An 18301-nucleotide genomic window follows, 5' to 3' on the forward strand; every position below is an offset into this window, starting at 1 on the left:
TTATTACTATTGTCATTTTCAAATGGATCCATCTTTGGAGTTACATACACTTCTGGAAAAAAAACCTTTGTTAAATTACCAGACATGGAATTTGTTATAAATTCTTGTAACGGTTTAGGAAAAGATGTTTTCAGATTCTTTAAAATATTTCCTACTATTCTCTCTGATCTACCTCCAATCTTCTTAGTAAGCGCCTGTACTGAGACCCATTCTCTCTTTGACAGATCCAACAAATTTCCAATTTTAGTTACTCCTGCTGAAACAAAATTAAAAATATCTGTATCAGACATAGTACAATTTTGACAAAACCAAGGATTACAAAAAAAGTGGTTCCTCAAAGCCAAAATGTTCTCTCCGTTCCAACTTAAAAAACCTCCAAGCTTCGAAAACAGATCCATAAAATTGTAAAGTTTTTTCTTCTTTTGTATCATTTTCTGAAATTAAAAACATTTGCTTATCAAGTCCCATCTTGCTCTTTCTTTGTAAAATTGCAAGACCAAAACTGATCCATGGTGCAGAGTCTGAAAAATAAAGCAACTTTTGGGCCGTTTGTAACCTCATGGCCTTCACCTTAGAGGTCAGATGGATTAACCCTTGACCGCCCTCATTGACCGGAAGACAAAGTACTCCAGGGGGGAGCCAATAATGGCCACCCCAGAAGAAGTCTACAAAAGCTTTCTGAAGTTTTATCAATAGGTCTTTTGGAGGATCTAATACTGTCAGACGATGCCACAGCATTGAGGCAGCAAGATTGTTCACTATTAATACTCTGCCTCTGTAAGAGAGCCGGGCTTGAATCCATTTCCATCTCTGCAGCTTTCCAGTCACTTTCTCTACAAGTCCTTCCCAATTCCTTTTCATATATTGTTCAGTTCCAAAAAACAAACCAAGTATCTCAACACCTTCTTTATTCCAAAGGCGCTGATATGGAAGTTGAGGCGGGCTCTGATCTGACCAATGGCCCAATAACAGGGTGTCAGTTTTTTCCCAATTAACACGTGCAGAAGATACAGGTCAGATTCATAAAGAAAAATCTGTGTGAAGAAAAAAAAGTGTCTTGCGTTAATCAGAAGGATTGTTTGCCTGCTTCTAATTCTTGCTCTAGAGCATCATGGTTTTAGGTTTGAAAGATCTAAAAACTTATTTGTTAAAACAAAAGTTATATCATTGTTTAATCATGCTGCTTTTCATCATCTTGTAGAGATACCCAGTGTGATTCTAAGAAGTTTTTATTTGTAAAAGGTTTGTATGAGACATCATAATAGTCTAAATGTTTAACTGTAGGACTGTTTGTTTGAGTGTTTGTTTATTTTTTGTGCATGTGTTGACTGTGTGTGTGTGTGTGTGTGTGTTTGGGTACCTGTTTGCATTTGCAGTGTATGTTTATGTTTGTGTTGAGGGTTGAAAAATATATGAATGAAAAAAAGAAATAAAACTAGGTAAAATTAACTAAATTAAACAAGATTTTCCAACAGCATAGACCATCTCACTAAAACCATCATCTTTGGGGGTCTCTATTTATTTATGTTTGTTGTTATCGACTTCTTCTTTATCTATCTCATCTCATCCTGAACATCAGTTTATAAATTCATTATAAATACTCAATTCTCAACTTTACCTAACTTCACCAGATGTGTCATAAAAAGGTTCAATAGGGCACTCATCCTTTGACCAGTCAGTGAACTCCTGCCTAAACCTTCGACAGAGTTTACACTCGCAGGTGCGTGTCATAAAATAGATGCGATGGAGATGCTTTGATCACTGAACATCTTAGGAAGATGATCTGTTTTTATCAATGAACTTTTTACCTAACGTTCTAACAACGTTAACGATGCCAGGTCCCCTCAAAAACTCATTAGATTGCAGATCACGTGACCCACCGATGGCAATGGCAGTGTAGTTCGACAGCTCCCTGACTCGGTACCCTTAATCTGTTCTTTTTCTCAGTAAAACTATCAGTATTCAGTTAGCTTTTGAGTGTTTTAAAGGAGATACGAATGAAGATGGCAAAATGTCAATTGACACTGGCTTCGCCAGAAAAAAAGCGAGTTAAAGATCCTAATTATGTTCCTGAAGGGGAACTTCGGGCCATTGTTGCAGACGAGTTAAAGATGCACCTTAGTCTCGTCAGGGAACTGTTTAAGGAAGAATTCGCTCCAATTGCGGATAGACTTGGAGTTCTGGAAGAAGATGTTCGTCTGATAAGAAACAACTTTGACAACATGCAAACAGCTCTTCGTCACGCAAAAAAAGACACCGTGGAGGTCAAGCTGGCAGTGGACTCTCTTCAGGAAAAGTTGGCGAGAATCGAAGATAAAAGTCGCCAGTCCAATATCCGTCTAGTGGGGCTGAAAGAAGGAGTAGAAGGAGATGACCCTCTGGGATTTATACAGAATCATCTTCCTAAATGGATTCCCTCTCTTGCTGGCAAAGAAATGGAGATCGAAAGAGCCCACCGTATTTACAGCGGCGAACGTTCGAAATCAACCCCTCGTACATTCATCTTCAAGATGCTGCGTTATCGAGACCGGAATGCAATCCTGAATGGAGCCCGAAGCGCTGGACAAATTCTTCATATGGGAGCGCCGCTGCTTTTTTTCCCAGACTATAGCACTCACACGGCGTCTAAAAGGAAAGCGATGGCATCGGCGAGGAAGAAACTAACTCAGCTGGGGATATCATCCTTTGTGGTTTACCCCGCGGTAGTGAAAGTTACTCACCGAGGGAAGATTTCTCACCTCGAGACACCGGCAGAGGTTGAAAAGTTCGTTCTCAATCTGGATCCCGCCACAAAGTCTTCTTTGAAGAAAGATGTAGCGGTTGCGTCACGAGAATCCGAGGTGAACGAGGATGAATCTGCAGTTCCTATGGAGGACTTTACTGAGAAAATTTGACAGTCTCTTCATCCTAAAAATGACTGAGTCAGATGTTGACGGACGAGCCGGACGGCTAGGGTGGCCGCGTATCCAAAGGCTGTTACTTTGAGGGCAGATAGAAGAGTGTGTTCTAACTCTTTGTTTACTGCCCATTTTGTTTTTGTTTTTGTCATTGTTCTTATTTTTGTTGTTTTGTTCTATGCCCCGGACTGCCCACGTAAGTTTAATTGGTCTAATGTATGCCTATGTATTAGTTTGCGTAATATTTGTATGTCCAGATGCATATGCATATGCTCTGATCACCGTTATCTTTCTGGTGGATTACTTTCTGGTCGATTACTTTCTGGTCCTCCCATCTTAGTGGTTGGTGTGAGTTGCTTTTCTCTTTTTAATATATGGCTATAAATATTTTGTCATGGAACGTCAATGGGTTAAACAGCCCTGTTAAGCGAACCAAATGCTTAGATTACCTAAGAAGCAAAAAGGTCTCTATTGCTCTTATACAAGAGTCACATTTGAAATCAGTGGACGTGCATCGCTTTCAAAATAGATATTTTAAAGTGATATCTGCCTCTTCGGCTGTTAACAAAACTAAAGGGGTGCTGATAGTGATTAAACGTAATAGTGTTTTTTCAATTATAAGAACCGGTGGAGATACAGAAGGCCGAATCACTTATGCTGTTGTTTCCTTAAATAATACTAATTATGATTTTATGTCTATATATGCACCCACCGAGGGTGATAACTAATTTTTTCAAGAATTACTACGTTTAGTTGTGAGTTTAGAGGACTGTCTTGTGGTGTTAGGGGGCGATTTTAACGCGGTGTTGGACCCCAGTTGGATAGATCTCATGTCTCTAAGTCTGATTCAGTGATCTCTGGATGTTTTAATTCCTTTTTGCGACACTCTAATTATTAAATTATTAGAGTCTAATATATGCGACGTTTGGCGTTTACAAAATGATGGGGCTAGGGATTATACATTCTTTTCAGCTCGTCATAAGAGTTATTCAAGGATTGATTATCTACTTATGTCCCCTTCACTGATTCCCTATATTAGTAAAGTTAATATTCTACTGATTCTTTTATCTGATCATTCTCCGATAATTACATCTTTAACCCCCGCATCATTGGGCACTAAACGCAATCGATGGAGATTTAATACCTCCTTGTTACAGGACTGTACATTTGTGTCTGAGTTACGCAGCTCCTTGATGGAGTTTTTACAGATTAACAGAGATTCAGCCTCTGACCCCCAAGTATTATGGGAAACCACTAAATGTTTTATTAGAGGTAAATGTATAAGTTTTTCGTCCTTTAATAAAAAGCGTAGGGAGAGCCGTAAATTGGAATTAGAAAAACAAATTGATCTACTAGAAAAGGAATTAAAAAACAACTTTTGTGAGACCAAAACCAAAATAGTAAATGTCCTTAAATCGGAATTAAAATCCATATATTTACATAGAGCTGAATTCATCATACATCGTACTAGACAATCATATTATTTCCATGGAGAACGGTCTTCCAAGCTGTTGGCTTTGAGGTTGAAAGGTAATGAATCTAAGACTAGTATATCAGCTATTAGACATGAGGGCTCAGTATACACTCAACCTAAGGATGTAAATAGGGTATTTGGAAACTACTACCAACTTTTGTACACTTCAGAATCCAACTCTGACCCAACAAACTTTGATTTATTCCTTAAACAGTTAAATCTACCCAAATTAAATGACTCTCAGCGCAACATATTGGATAGCCCTTTGACAATCGAGGAATTAAAATCCGCCTTGGATTGCATGAATAGTAATAAAGCACCTGGGCTAGATGGGATTCCCCCAGAGTTACTGAAGATATTATGGGACATAATAGCGCCTTTGATTCTTAATTCTCTTAACTTTGCGTTAGAAAAAGGGGCTTTACATAGGGACCAAACTACAGCTTTAATAACTTTGCTACTGAAGAAAGGTAAGGATCCACTTGAATGCTCTAGCTACAGGCCAATTCGCCTTCTATCCACAGATTCAAAGCTGTTGGCAAAGGTCCTGGCTTTAAGATTGGATCGATGTATAGGAGACCTGATTACCTATGATCAATCAGGTTTTCTAAGGGGGAGATTTGCTGCAGACAATATACGTAGGCTTCTGCATATTATTCAACAAGCAGACTCATATACAGCTTCCTCTGCAATCCTTTCTCTGGATGCAGAGAAAGCATTCGACAGAATCGAGTGGAGCTTTTTGTGGTCTGTCTTAGAATATTTTGAGTTTGGCTCCTTTTTTCTACAAGCAGTCAAAACTATTTATTCTAAATGCTCAGCCAGAGTAATCACTAGTTCTTCTATCTCCCCTTCCTTTTATCTTGGCAGGGGCACTCGTCAAGGCTGTCGCCTGTCACCCTTGCTTTTTAATTTGTCATTAGAGCCTTTGGCCCAAGCAATCAGACAATGTTCTGCAATAGTTCCAATAAGTTGTATGAATACATCCCATAAAATATCACTCTACGCTGATGATGTTTTGTTGTATATATCAAACATCACAGACTCGGTTAAGGAATGCTTAAAATTATTTGATACATTCGGTAAACTGTCTGGTTACAAGATTAATTGGAGCAAATCCATACTTATTGCCCCTTAATTTAGCTGCTAAATCAGAGATTCAGAATTTACCCACTACAATTCCTGTCAGCGACCAATTTAATTATCTTGGAATCAGAGTTTTTCCTTCATTATCTCGCATTTCCAAGTGGAACTATCAGTCTCTTCTGGATAAGATTAAGAGCGATCTTCTGTGTTGGTCTCCACTCTGTCTGGCTCTTCATGGAAGGATAGCCACCGTTAAGATGAATATACTTCCGAGGCTAAGCTTTTTATTTTCAGTGTCACCTCTGACACCACCTATTGGCTATTTTAATGAGATCAATAAAGTAGTATCCAGTAGTATTACAGTGACTCTACCCCCATTTGGCATAATAATAATCTTTGTACTGGCAACAAACCGTTCGTTTCCAAATCCTGGACTGAATGTGGTATCTACACTTTAAAAGACCTGTACAACGATTATGGGCTTAAGTCCTTTCAGATGCTAAAAGATGAGTTCTCGCTCCCAGGATTTTCCTTTTTTCTGTATTTAAGATTAAGATCTGCACTGAAAGCTTACGGAGTACCCTGGTCGATTAAAATATCTCCTCATCCTATGGTAAATTGGATAGATTCTAGTATGGCTTCCAGAGGTATTGTGAATATAATTTATACATCACTTGTAGTACGACAGTATTCAAACATTCCGATTGAAGGTTTCTGGGCAAGAGAACTTGACACTGTGATTGATTGGGACAACGTCTGGGGAAATTGTTTTGCTACCTCTAAAAACCCAGCTCACCAAATGATCCATTATAAGTTAATCTATAAGGCATATGCCACTCCTTGTTTATTATATAAAATGAAAAGAAAGTCTGACCCCTTCTGTCACCTGTGTAATAGCTCTAGTCAAGGTACATATATACATATGTTCTGGGACTATCCCCGAATTGCCTCGGTCTGGGCCTTGGTACAGGACTTATTGTCGGATCTTCTGAAGACTCAGATCCAAAAGGACCCACTGCTTTTTCTTTTGCTGGATGATTCATCACTATCGTTGTCTGTCAATCAAAAAAGGATTCTGTCTGCTGCTCTTACTGCTGCTAAAAAGGTTATTTTAAAACTGTGGCTGGATCCATCTATCCCAGTTAGATTGACGTGGATGTCATACTTGCTGGACATTGCCCGGTTGGAGTGTACCACGGCCAAAATACATGGTGCCACCAGAAAGACAATACAATTTTGGTTAGACCTTATTGACAATTTATCAGACCTCTCGAAATCCTGAGATGACATATATTTATGTAATTTTATTTATCACTTTTTTTAAAATATTTTTTTATATATATGGGCAGATCAGGGGCCCGTTTCAGAAAGGAGGTTAAGTGAAAACTCTGAGTATGTTAACCCTGAAATGAGGGAAACTCTGGGTTTTCCGTTTCAGAATGGGAGGTTTGTCAAACCAGGCAAAGCAGGGTAAGTCAAACCCGTTTCTGGAAGAGAGGTAACTTATACTCAGAGTCAGTTACCGTGGTAACTTACTCTGTGAACCTAACCTGGTCGGGAGCAGGTTTTCTTTGGTAAACCCAGAGTTTCTTTCGGTCTCCTCCCGCTTTTTAAAGTGTAAGCGATGTTTTAATACCTCATTCATTCATTCACGGCGCAAAATTGCTTTTCTTACTGAGTATTTTTGTCTTATTTCAAGTACAAACATTTAAAATTTAAGTTAAGATGCATTTTCTATACATGAAAATATATTTTTTAGATATTTAGTCTTGATAAAATATAAAATTGTTCTACAGAGTGTAAGAAAAATAATCTTAATGCAAACGGAAACAAGAATAGGCTAATTTTAATTTCTTACCCCATTGCCAGATAATTTGGAAAATAAAATAATATTTAAATTGTTTTTTCCTTCATGGAAACAAGACTAAATACCTTATAGCCTACTATTTATGTTATTATATGTTTTTTTACACCGTATTCATGTGCATATTTATTTGAGCGGTACCATTTTAAATGGTAGTTTTCTTTTAAACATCAGAGATGCAGAGCACATTATAAGATATGTAGATTTTAAGTAAAGTGTGCATCGCTCTCACGCTCTTTCTGGGAATCTTTTCCTGGGCACAAATCCGTCAAAGAGGAGTATCACAGGACTGTAGGTCAATGGTGTAGCAATGGGTTTAAATGAGGCTAATCTGATAAATGATGTTCACTTGATAACATCTTTCTGTGACCAGTGGAAGTAACCCGAAATAATCAGAATTTCCTTCAGGATTTCCAGTGTGGTTGGATGCATTGATGACAAGCATGATTACTGTATGAAATGGATGGATGCCAGATGGAGGGGTAGTACGAGCCATAACCACCACTTTCAGCTGTTAAATAAGCAAATTATTAAAAAATTTTGGTCATCTTTATTTCCTAATACAAGAGCAAAAGTTATTATTTTTACTTTTGGATTTTAGAAATCTTCCAATACTTGACCATCTCCTCTTCATCTGTCAGTGGTGCTGGTGCAGGTTCTCCCTCTGCCTTCTTGTCAGTAGTTAATTTTATTACTCTAATTAAGAAATGTAACAGGTTGGATTAGAGAATATTTAATTATGTGAAAAGAGTGCTAGACTATGTGGAAAAAGCTGCAGCGCATTGAAATATACACTGAATGATATTTAATGTCAAATGTCTGTGACGTCATTTAGCCCACACCCATGAACCTTTCATGTTTAAAGCTTTACCTTGATTCAATTGTGTTTTTATACTTCATTTTTAGCTGCTGCCACGTTCTTGTTTCTTTTTCTGTCTTTTTCTTTTCTTTTTTTTGTGGCCATGAGATACCATTAAAATGAATATTAGTTCAATAATTTACAGTTTTCACCTCAGATATTATAACAGTTATTAAGTTATAGACAGTTATTAAGAATTAATGTTACGCATTGACGGAGGTATGCGTGCTGACGTCTTTTTGGCGGGAGCGGTTGCCATGGTGAATCGTAATTTCGGCGCTCCATTGATAATGGCTTTTTATAGTTGCGGTGCATGCGCTTAACTCAGAGTCAGTCAACTCAGAGTTGATTGAATTAACTCATTTCAGCTGTTCTGTAACCGAAAACTCAGAGTTTCCCATCTCAGGGTAAATCAACTCAGAGTTCAAGTTTTAACTCAGAGTTGGTTGAACCTCCTTATTGAAACAGGCCCCTAGGGCACTGCTGTAAAAAGTTGTAAATCAAAAATCTGTAATAAATAAAGAATCAAAAAAAAAAAAAACTCATTAGATTGCAAATGAGTCGCATCCCCAGAAACATCTTTAGATGTTTTATAAGGGACCTCTTGATCTGATACGGATGGTTCAGTAATCATACGGACAGACGCACAGCGGCCGTTCTCGTTTCACACCGTTGCGTGAGACAAAATATTTACATTTCGTAAGATGTTGTAAAAAGTTTAGGCGTCTAATTACGGCCGAAAAGACCCCCCCCCCCTCCCCTTTATTCCAGTTTGTACACGCATGTGTATATATGTTTTAACTGTTATACCACACTAGTTTTAAGATTGACAAAATAAGAGTAAATAAAGGAAAAGGTGAATTAAGTGCAAAAAACTAAACTAAAATAAAACAATTTTCCTGAGGGTTAGATGTGAATGTTTAGAAGAAAACCTGCGTAACCTAATTTTTAAAGCGATAAAATCTGGGTTATATAGCACGTCAGAACTCTTAAGCTTGACAAAAATCAAAGGGTAAATAAAGGACTTAAGTGTGAATAACTAAACTAAACTAAAATTAGACAAAAATAACTTTTTTTTTTTTTTTTTTTTCAACAGACAACAAATATTTACTTTTCCTGAGTTTCCTAGTTTATTCCCACTCAATAATGTTATTATTAAAGCATGTCAAACACTCACTTCAGTGTGTTGAGTGTACAGTGTTTATCCTGCTGTAGAGCAGCGATCTGATTCACTCGTGTGTCTCCTAGCTCATGTTCACTCAGATTCAGCTCTCTCAGGAGTAACGGGTTTTTACCCACAATTCCAGTCACATACTGACTTTCTGCTAAAACATGTTTAAGACTATCAAACATTATTATTTTAAATATCTCTCACCTCAGTGTCTTCAGTTGACAGTTTGGATCCTGTAGTAAATCACTGAGCTGCTTCACTCCTGATTGTCCAGGATCATTTCCTGTGAGATCCAGCTCTATCAGGTGTGAAGGGTTTGATCTCAGAGCTGAAGCCAGAGCTTTATAACCTTCTTCAGTGATACTGCAGTTTGAGAGCCTACAAACAATAAAAACAAGAAGAAACAAAAATAAAAATTTCACTAAGCTGAAGCAGTTCTGTCCTCAATTCTGTGGCAAATTATCTAGGTCCATGTTAACAGATGGATCTGAATTCGAACCAAACACTAGGGATTGCCACAAAACTTACCTCAGTATCTCTAATTTGCAATTTATATTCTTTAGTCCAGTGCAGAGCAGCTTCACTCCTGAATCCTGCAGATTATTATTGTTCATGTTCAGTTCTTTCAGGTTGGTATCTGATCCAAGAACTGTAGCCAGAGCTGGACAGCTTTTGTCTGTTAAGTGACAATCATTTAGCCTACAAGAGAAACATAAAATATCAAACATCAATTATTTTTACATGGGCAGTAAATATACTGCATATTTATTAGAATGTTATTGATTCAAATTTCCTACATAAATCAAACTAGCATGTTTGAATAAAATGTAATAAAATATGTAAATGAATGTTTATATCATTAATGGCAATGAGTTATACATTTAAAAGTGCTGCTCTATTATCTTGATGAGTGTCTTGAGGTGGAAAATCTGGAGGTTAATAATTTATGCATTGAGGTTATGCAAGAGTATATCTCCTTTATACCAGAAGTTTAAGAAGCTGAACTGTATATTTGAGTAAAAATAACTATCTGGAACAATGTGTTTCATAATAACATGATGTGCTTCTTCTGCAGCTAACTAAACAGCTTGTTTTGCTGAAACATAAATAAAACCCATGTAAATCTAATAAAAAAACATTGCACTGCACTTTAATTCCAAAGGTCTGCAATTTTTTTAAGAAAAAAAGAATAAAGTTAAACAAAAGGTGTTATGATTTAACCCTAAAAGAGATATGTACTTATAATTGGTATATGGTTAATAATCACTACAGATCAGGGGTGTCCAAACCTGCTATGAATCAATGTAGATAAATGCAATTTTAAGATGACAACAAAACATGACATAATATATTAAATAACTTTAATATATTATTAAAGTTATTTAATATATTAAAGCGTCTGTACCATCTGAGACGCTTAAGGGACTTTAGACTTCCCTCTCGGGTGCTTAAGACTTTCTACACCTGCACCATCGAGAGCGTCCTGACGGGCAGCATCACTTCCTGGTTCGGGAACTGCACTATGCAGGACAGACGAGCCCTCCAGAGGGTGGTGCGTTCAGCGGAACGTACCATTCACACCGAGCTCCCTGACCTGCAGGAGATCAACAGCAAGCGGTGCCTGACCAGGGCCAGGAAGATAGTGAAGGACCTCAGCCATCCCAACAATGGACTCTTTTCTCTGCTGCGTTCAGGGAGGCGCTTCCGCTCCATGAAGGCGAACACAGAGAGAATGAGGAGGAGCTTCTTCCCGCAGGCCATTCGGAGTCTTAACCTCTCTCCACTCTAAGCACATCACCCCACACTTCCACTTTGCACATTTTCATTACATCTGCACTAATTTGTAGAAGGTCACGTAAGGATAAATGAGTGGGACTTACATACCATTTGTCTTTGTCTTTAGTATTCCTTTTACTCACTTATACACTTTACTGCACTGCACAGCACACAGACACTTTATCACTGACATACACTTTACTTTTACAGAATCTATATAGAATCATATTCTATTTTATTCTTCATATCTATTTTTATCTCATATCTATTTGTTATTTTATTTTATTGCTAGTTTATTTCTATATATATGTTTACTGTACTTTTTCTATTTGTATTTATGTAAACTTGAGGTTTTTTCTTAATTTTGTTGGACAGTCGTACAATACATTTCACTACATGTCGTACTATGTATGTATATGTATGTGACAAATACAATTTTAATTTGAATTTGAAAATTTGAACTTACAGAGCTCTTTTAGAGGTTTTGATGACTGCTGATAGTCTAATGAGACACTCGTCTGATTTCTTGAATTTCTGAAGCTCAAACTCCTCCAGCTCCTCCTCTGATGTCAACAACACAAAGGCCAAAGCAGACCACTGGGCAGGTGAAAGATCAGCAGATGACAGACTTCCTTTGCTAAGGTGGGTCTGAATCTCTTTCACCAGAGTTTGGTCGTTCAGTTCATTCAGACAGTAGAACAGATTGATGGATCTCTCTGGAGACAGATTAGCTTCAAATTTCTGCTTGATGTACTGAACTATTTCCTTTTTGCTCTGGTCATTGGCGTCTTCCTGTGTCAACAGACCCTGTAAGAGTCGCTGATTGGACTGGAGTGACAAACCAAGGAGGAATCGAAGAAAAAGATCCAGGTGTCCATTATCACTCTCTAGTGCCTTGTCCACTGCAGTCTTGAGCAAATCAATCATGCTTTTGTTTTCCTGTTCTGTAGAGTCTTGATCAAACACATATTTCTTGTTGATGTCTAGAAACAGATGGGCATAAAGAGCTGCAATAAACTCTTGAATGCTCAAGTGAACGAAGCAGTACATGGTACCCAGAACAATCCCTGTTTCTTCCTTAAAGATCTGGGTACACATGCCTGAGTACACTGATGCCTTATAGACGTCAATACCACAGGCTTCCAGATCTGTGTCATAGAAGATCACATTGTTTCTCTCCAGCTGATGAAATGCCAGTTTCCCCAGTGAAATGATGGCATCTTTATCCCAGGAAACATCTGGTGTATATTCTCCATCATACTTTCGTCTGCTCTGCTGGATCTGAAATCTGAGGAAGTGTGTGTACATTTGTGTCAGAGTCTTAGGAGTGTCTTCAGTATTTGACTCCTGCAGTGTTTTGGAGGCATCATCAGCCTGATTATTTTTCACAACATTATTTATTTTCACCTCTAAAATGTGCTGGAGAACAGTGGCTGAAATCCAGCAGAAGACTGGGATGTGGCACATGATAAAGAGACTCTTTGATTGTTTAACATGAGCAATGATTTCTTTGGCCTGATTCTCATCCATTAATCTTTTTCTGAAGTACTCCTCCTTTTGTGCATCATTGAATCCTCGTATCTCTGTCAGCCGGTCGATACAGTCAGGAGGAATCTTACTGGCAGCTGCTGGTCTGGTGGTGATCCAGATGAGAGCAGAAGGAAGCAGATTTCCCTTGATGAGGTTTGGTAGGAGAACATCCAGAGAGGCTGGTGATGAAACATCAGGCCACGTCTCATTACCACTGAAGTTTAGAGGAAGTCGACATTCATCCAAACCATCAAGAATGAACAGGACGTTTTGGTTCCTTCTTGTAAGGTTTAGTCCTTTTGTCTCTGGGAAAAACTGAGTTATAAGGTCCATCAAACTTAGCTTTTCTTGCTCCTTTAAGTTCATCTCTCTAAATGGAAGAGGAAATATGAAGCTGATATCTTGATTTTCTTTTCCTTCGGCCCAATCCAGAACAAACTTCTGCACAGAGACTGATTTTCCGATGCCAGCAACTCCTTTTGTCAGTACAGTTCTGATCTGCTTGTCTTGTTCAGGAGCTTCAAACAAATGTTTGCACTCAACCTGTATCTCATGTGATTCATGACGTCTGGAAGCAACTTCAATCTGTCTTACCTCATGTTCAGTATTGACCTGTTCACTACAACCCTGAGTGATATAGAGATCTGTGTAGATGTTATTCAGAAGTGTGGAGTCACCTTGCTTTGCAATTCCTTCAAACACACATTGATACTTCTTCTTTAAGCTACACTTCAGCTGATGAATGATGAACAGCTCATCTAAACAGAAACAGAAACACAGACATTTGAAATCTTATTTTCTCTCCTACATTTATAAATGACAATCTGACAGATGATCAAGAGTCTCTTACCTTCTAGAGTATCAGCAGCTTCATCTTGCTTCATCTCTCTCAGGAAGTAGAGCGTGAGATCAAGAGCTGCTTCTTTGATACTGGATTTGTTCTCATTAAAATCCTTTACAAAGTATTGTGTGTTCTCTTTTTGTAATATTTTCTTAAACATTTTCATCTTTTTCTTTAGAAATCTGAACATTTTGCTTTCAAGATCCTACAAAGCAAGAAAAAAAAAGCGATTTTATTAAAATAAATATATATACACACACACACATATACATACATACATATGGTCACAATTATTTATTCATAAAAAATAAAGTTGAGACAAGCATTAATTAGCTGTAATTATTAATAAAAATACAGTTCTCATTCTTATTTTTATTTTTTTTAAAGACATTAGAAATAAAAGTTCTGTCACAATCTTATTCAATAACATATTTATTATTATTATTATTAAATATTCTTGAAAATGTGTTTTATTACCTGGAAGATCTGCAGGAGACTGTCTGTAAAATTCTTGTGGTTCCTGTGAGACTGTAAATCTGGATCTAATGTTTCATCCTGAAGCCTGATAGTAAATAAAATAAATCAAAATACTGCGTTTTTAGTACAAATATGACCAAAATCTCCTGTAAGCATTTTTTAGCAAAGAGAAAAACAATACTGTGATAAATTTATGAATTATAAGTTTCATGATAATTATTCACTGATACACTTTCTGACAGAAAATAAGAAATAGAAAAACATCAAATACCTTTTGATTTGTGATGCTGTTTCTTGACTGAAGTTTGGTACGTCACCCTTTGACCGGTCACTCTTCACAGACACAGAGCTGGACACATGTGATCCTGATCTTACACTAATGACACAAAGAACAAAACACTTTACTACAGGAGCTCCTTCAGTCTCATTTAAAGAGTTTTACTGTTGAGTAAGCCAATACAATATTATAATGTCAAACATAATAAATACCTTTTGATAGATGTTTTTTTCTCACTGAAGTTCGGCATGTCACCATGCTTTGACCGGTCACTCTTCACAGACACATGTGAGCCTGATCTTACACTAATGACACAAAGAGAGAAGAGAAACTTCACTACAGGAGGTTCATCTGTGTTTTATATTGACACACATTCTCTCCAGTCCTTCACAGAATCGTTTGCAGAGTTTTAAAGGTAACAGTCATTCTTGTTTACAGACTTACATTTGTTGAACAATTTCTGTAAAGTACTTAAAATGTGAGACTAAATATATTTGTACAAATATCTGACTGATCTAATTTTTCATGTTTTGACTGAAATAGAGAGCAGAAAAGTGAGCGCTACACAGTTCAGTAAGCTTTTATTTTGTAACTCTCTTATCTTTCAGATACAATCTCATAAAGTTATAATGTTTCTTCTTCACTGTAACAACTTTATGTCCTGAAGAGCCAACATCAAATACAGTAATTTAGGTGTGGTTTACTGTATTTTATTTACAGTTTATTTAGGTGTGTATAGCTGATGTTGTGGAGAAAATGCACTGCAGCTCATAAAGCGTGCTGAACACAAGCTAACCTTTGGGTCGTACGGCTCAGGAACAGCATTATAAATAAATCTTAACCACTGATTCCAAACAAAGAGGGTTTGCTTTCGCATCCAAACACACAGCGTCTCCACAACATGACGACAACACTACAACTCACTGAAGCCTCGTCTTCTCTTTGTGTTTACCTTTGAACAGCATTACGCTAATATTTCACATTGTGATGCAGACATTTGAGAAAGTAATATCTGGACTTCAGTCAGGCATTTTAGGCATTTCTGGATCAGTGTTCTCTGTTAGACAGAATAAATCACTTTGCAGGAGACTAAGACCTTTGTATCTTTGAAGATCTTACACAAACAGATACATTACACACTAAAGAGGAAACATGAGAAACTCCAGCAGTGTTTAAAATGATTCTCTGAAAGCAGACTCAGTCTTACCTCTGTTTCTGTGAGAGACTCATCTTTCCTCGCTCCTCTGACATACTGCAGCTAAACTGTTATTGATCAGCACTAATGAGACAACAATCTGCTGTTCAGTATGACCTGGAGATGATGGATATTAATCAGATCAATCAATATGTTGAGTTAGCAGCAACAAAAAACACTAGAAAATAAAGTGAGTAACAAACAAATGCACTCATGTAGAATAACCACATGATCTTGATGAGAAATGGCTGGATTAAAAATACTTTCGATTTCGCTTCACAGAAACAACAGAATAAAACAGAAGCAGAAATACAGAAAAACCTTCAGAAACACATTCGCTTTCAATAAACCCTTTCTGAAAACTTACTTGCAGTCTTGTCCACTAAGAAGAGGATTTATAAGTATATGAAACGCTGTTTTTTTCTGTGCTTTAGGCCTGTAGCTTGATATCAATTAATTCTCATATCTCTCAGACGGATTGGATTAAATAAACTAAAACAATGTCCGCGAGAGTTAAAATTAGTAGCGTCTGTGCTAAAGTTGTGTCTATAAAAATGTTTTCTAGGACATGGCATGGATCAAATCCAACGATCAACGCTTTCTCTTGCTATCTTCCTGTTTTAAGTGTTTACTTTCGTTTTCTTCTTCTTCGTGGGTTTTCTGGAGGGTTTGGAGCTGAAGTTACTGCCACCTGCTGCACTGGAGCGAGGATATTACACCTAATACATTAAAACACTGCATTATTATTATTATCCCAGTTCCTGGACTCTTATCTATGATGTTTATTGCAAATGTCACAGTTACTTTCTTTCTATTAATATTAGAGTGTAGTATTAATGCTTGTTCTACAGTTTCTGCTTCTTTATGAATATATTTATATAGGCTCCATGTCATGGTTTCCATCATTACTTTGTCCAGCTGAGGTTTGCCAAGCTTTGTGTATAATAGAGAATCATCCCACATTAATACAATAAAGTATTCTGTATTAAAAAGAAAAAAAGAAAATAAACAATAGGAATATATTTGTTAGAAGCAAATAACATGGTTTATCAGACTATAATGAAGTGATGTTGAGAGATTTATGATGAAGTTGGTCTCAGCTGAGAGTCATGAAATGAGTTTTAATGACAGTTTACAGGTGATCTGAAGACATCAGCACAACAGCAACTATATGTGAAATTAATCCTTTTATAAATCCCCCAAATAACAGTAATCATGGAAGTATTACTTGCAGTAGTTAATTTGTTGACTGTTTAACACTTTCATTTTGATTCATTAATAAAGCAAAATGGCCATCGTTTGGATTTAATTGAAATCCCAATGAAATCTCAAATGACATGCTACACACTCTGCATGCATACTTTCCACTAGATACTCAACTGAAAAAATTGATACAAACAACTACCTTACTACCAGTAAGCAGCAACTTGTGAGTTTGAGGGAAAACTCTTAATGGTTAATATGTGTTTCCTGATCTAAGGATTACCAAAAGAAACATTAATCACAAACCACAACTTCCTCATGGATATATGCTTCTCCGCTGGGCATGATCAGTAAGAAAACAAAGTTCACAGAGCTTAGCCTTGATACTTTCACACTGTAAACTCAATCTCCTCCTCACATTACAATAATCCAAACACAATAACACAAAGCATGCACAACTTTCTCCATGTCCTCAAAAGAGAGGATCAACTCTACAACAGCATTCATTTGTCAATCAAATCTAAGCTCAAACCATGTAAAATATCATCAGAAACCCTCATAAGAGCTGACTCTGTACTATGGCTGAAATGCTATTCAATATCGCTCATGTGTTCATGTATGCTTATATTAATGCTGCATTATTTAATTTGTTTCACCTGTATGCATTAAAAATCATAACACAAGATTTAGTATAATAAACTTTACATTTATTAAAACTGCAGTTTGAAGCTGCTTACATTTACTATCATGTGTGTATAAACTGAATATATGAATTACTGTTAATAATATATCCAGAGCTAATCATACAGCAGTAAATATTACTCTATTTATAATCAGTGTAGTATTTCCACAAGAAGTGAATTCACTGATAAATCTGCAGCAGATTTCTCTGATTTACAGGATCATTTCTGACATTTCTTAAATAATATCTGAAAGTTTTGATCTTTCTACTGTACATTTGGTGATTTTTACTGATGAATCCTCATAAAGATCATGTGCTGAAGCCTGGAAACCTCCTTCAACATCACTGCTGATACAGAAGACTTTAGTTTCAGATCCTTTCTTCCTGTTCACAAACACTTTAACACTTCTTCAGGGATTTATTTAACATTTCTAGGTATTTGTAGGTAACTTATTTAATTCAAAGTATTCAAAGTCAAAATATCTGTTGTTTGATAGTTTTGTCATCCATTAATGCCTCCATCTGATACGGTCAGTTACACGACTCTTTAAACCCTTAGCAAGCCACAAAATAATAATCAGTACTTTCAGAAAACACTGATTCAGTCTTACTTTGTTAGAGAGATTTGTTAAGTTTTTTTTTTAAGAGGAAAACTGATGCTTAGACTGATATCATTTAGATGGTATCATTTAATTTTGCTTTCAAAATATTTTGGAAAAGAAAATTAAAGATAAGTGCTAAATCTCTTTATGATAGATAGATGTATGTTGAAACCTGTATGTTTCTTGCTTTCTTTCACTTGTCTGTAGAGAATAATATGTTTTGAAGAATGTTGGCAAGCGATCAAAGACAGACATTTCTCTAAATATGATTGTTACGGCCGGAGTGCTCTTGTTTTGCATCTGTCCAGTAGATGATGCTGCTCCGTGGTTTGGTCTTCTCCAGAGCAGGAGTCAGGTACAGGTGTGG

The 18301-nt window shown here is 36.8% G+C and overlaps 2 protein-coding genes across 14 annotated transcripts in view; both read right to left on the reverse strand.

Moving 5' to 3' along the window:
• The window catches only part of LOC306874474 (uncharacterized protein), a 207065-nt gene that overhangs the window by 78495 nt on the left and 110269 nt on the right, over positions 1-18301 (reverse strand). The window lies entirely within an intron of this gene.
• On the reverse strand, positions 173-16098 carry LOC306874481 (NLR family CARD domain-containing protein 3-like). Its single transcript, XM_079424572.1, has 10 exons — positions 15815-16098; positions 15460-15564; positions 14465-14557; positions 14247-14351; positions 13976-14060; positions 13508-13703; positions 11594-13415; positions 9880-10050; positions 9556-9729; positions 173-1034 (listed from the first exon to the last, which is right to left on the reverse strand). The coding sequence occupies exons 2-10, from the start codon at positions 15501-15503 to the stop codon at positions 992-994; spliced, it is 2733 nt and encodes a 910-aa protein (XP_079280698.1). The 5' UTR covers positions 15504-15564; positions 15815-16098; the 3' UTR covers positions 173-991.

Source organism: Barbus barbus (assembly GCF_936440315.1).
Source record: "Barbus barbus genome assembly, chromosome: 9".
Lineage (NCBI taxonomy): Eukaryota > Metazoa > Chordata > Actinopteri > Cypriniformes > Cyprinidae > Barbus > Barbus barbus.

What these genes read in the sequence shown, in the direction of transcription:
- LOC306874481 (XM_079424572.1), bottom strand. Translation starts at nt 15,503, where the DNA reads ATGTCAGAGGAGCGAGGAAAGATGAGTCTCTCACAGAAACAGAG. An exon ending in AGTCTCTCACAGAAACAGAG is followed by an intron (nt 14,558 to 15,459) that starts GTAAGACTGAGT and finishes TTGTGTCATTAG; the next exon opens with TGTAAGATCAGGCTCACATG. An exon ending in GTCTCCTGCAGATCTTCCAG is followed by an intron (nt 13,704 to 13,975) that starts GTAATAAAACAC and finishes CTTGCTTTGTAG; the next exon opens with GATCTTGAAAGCAAAATGTT.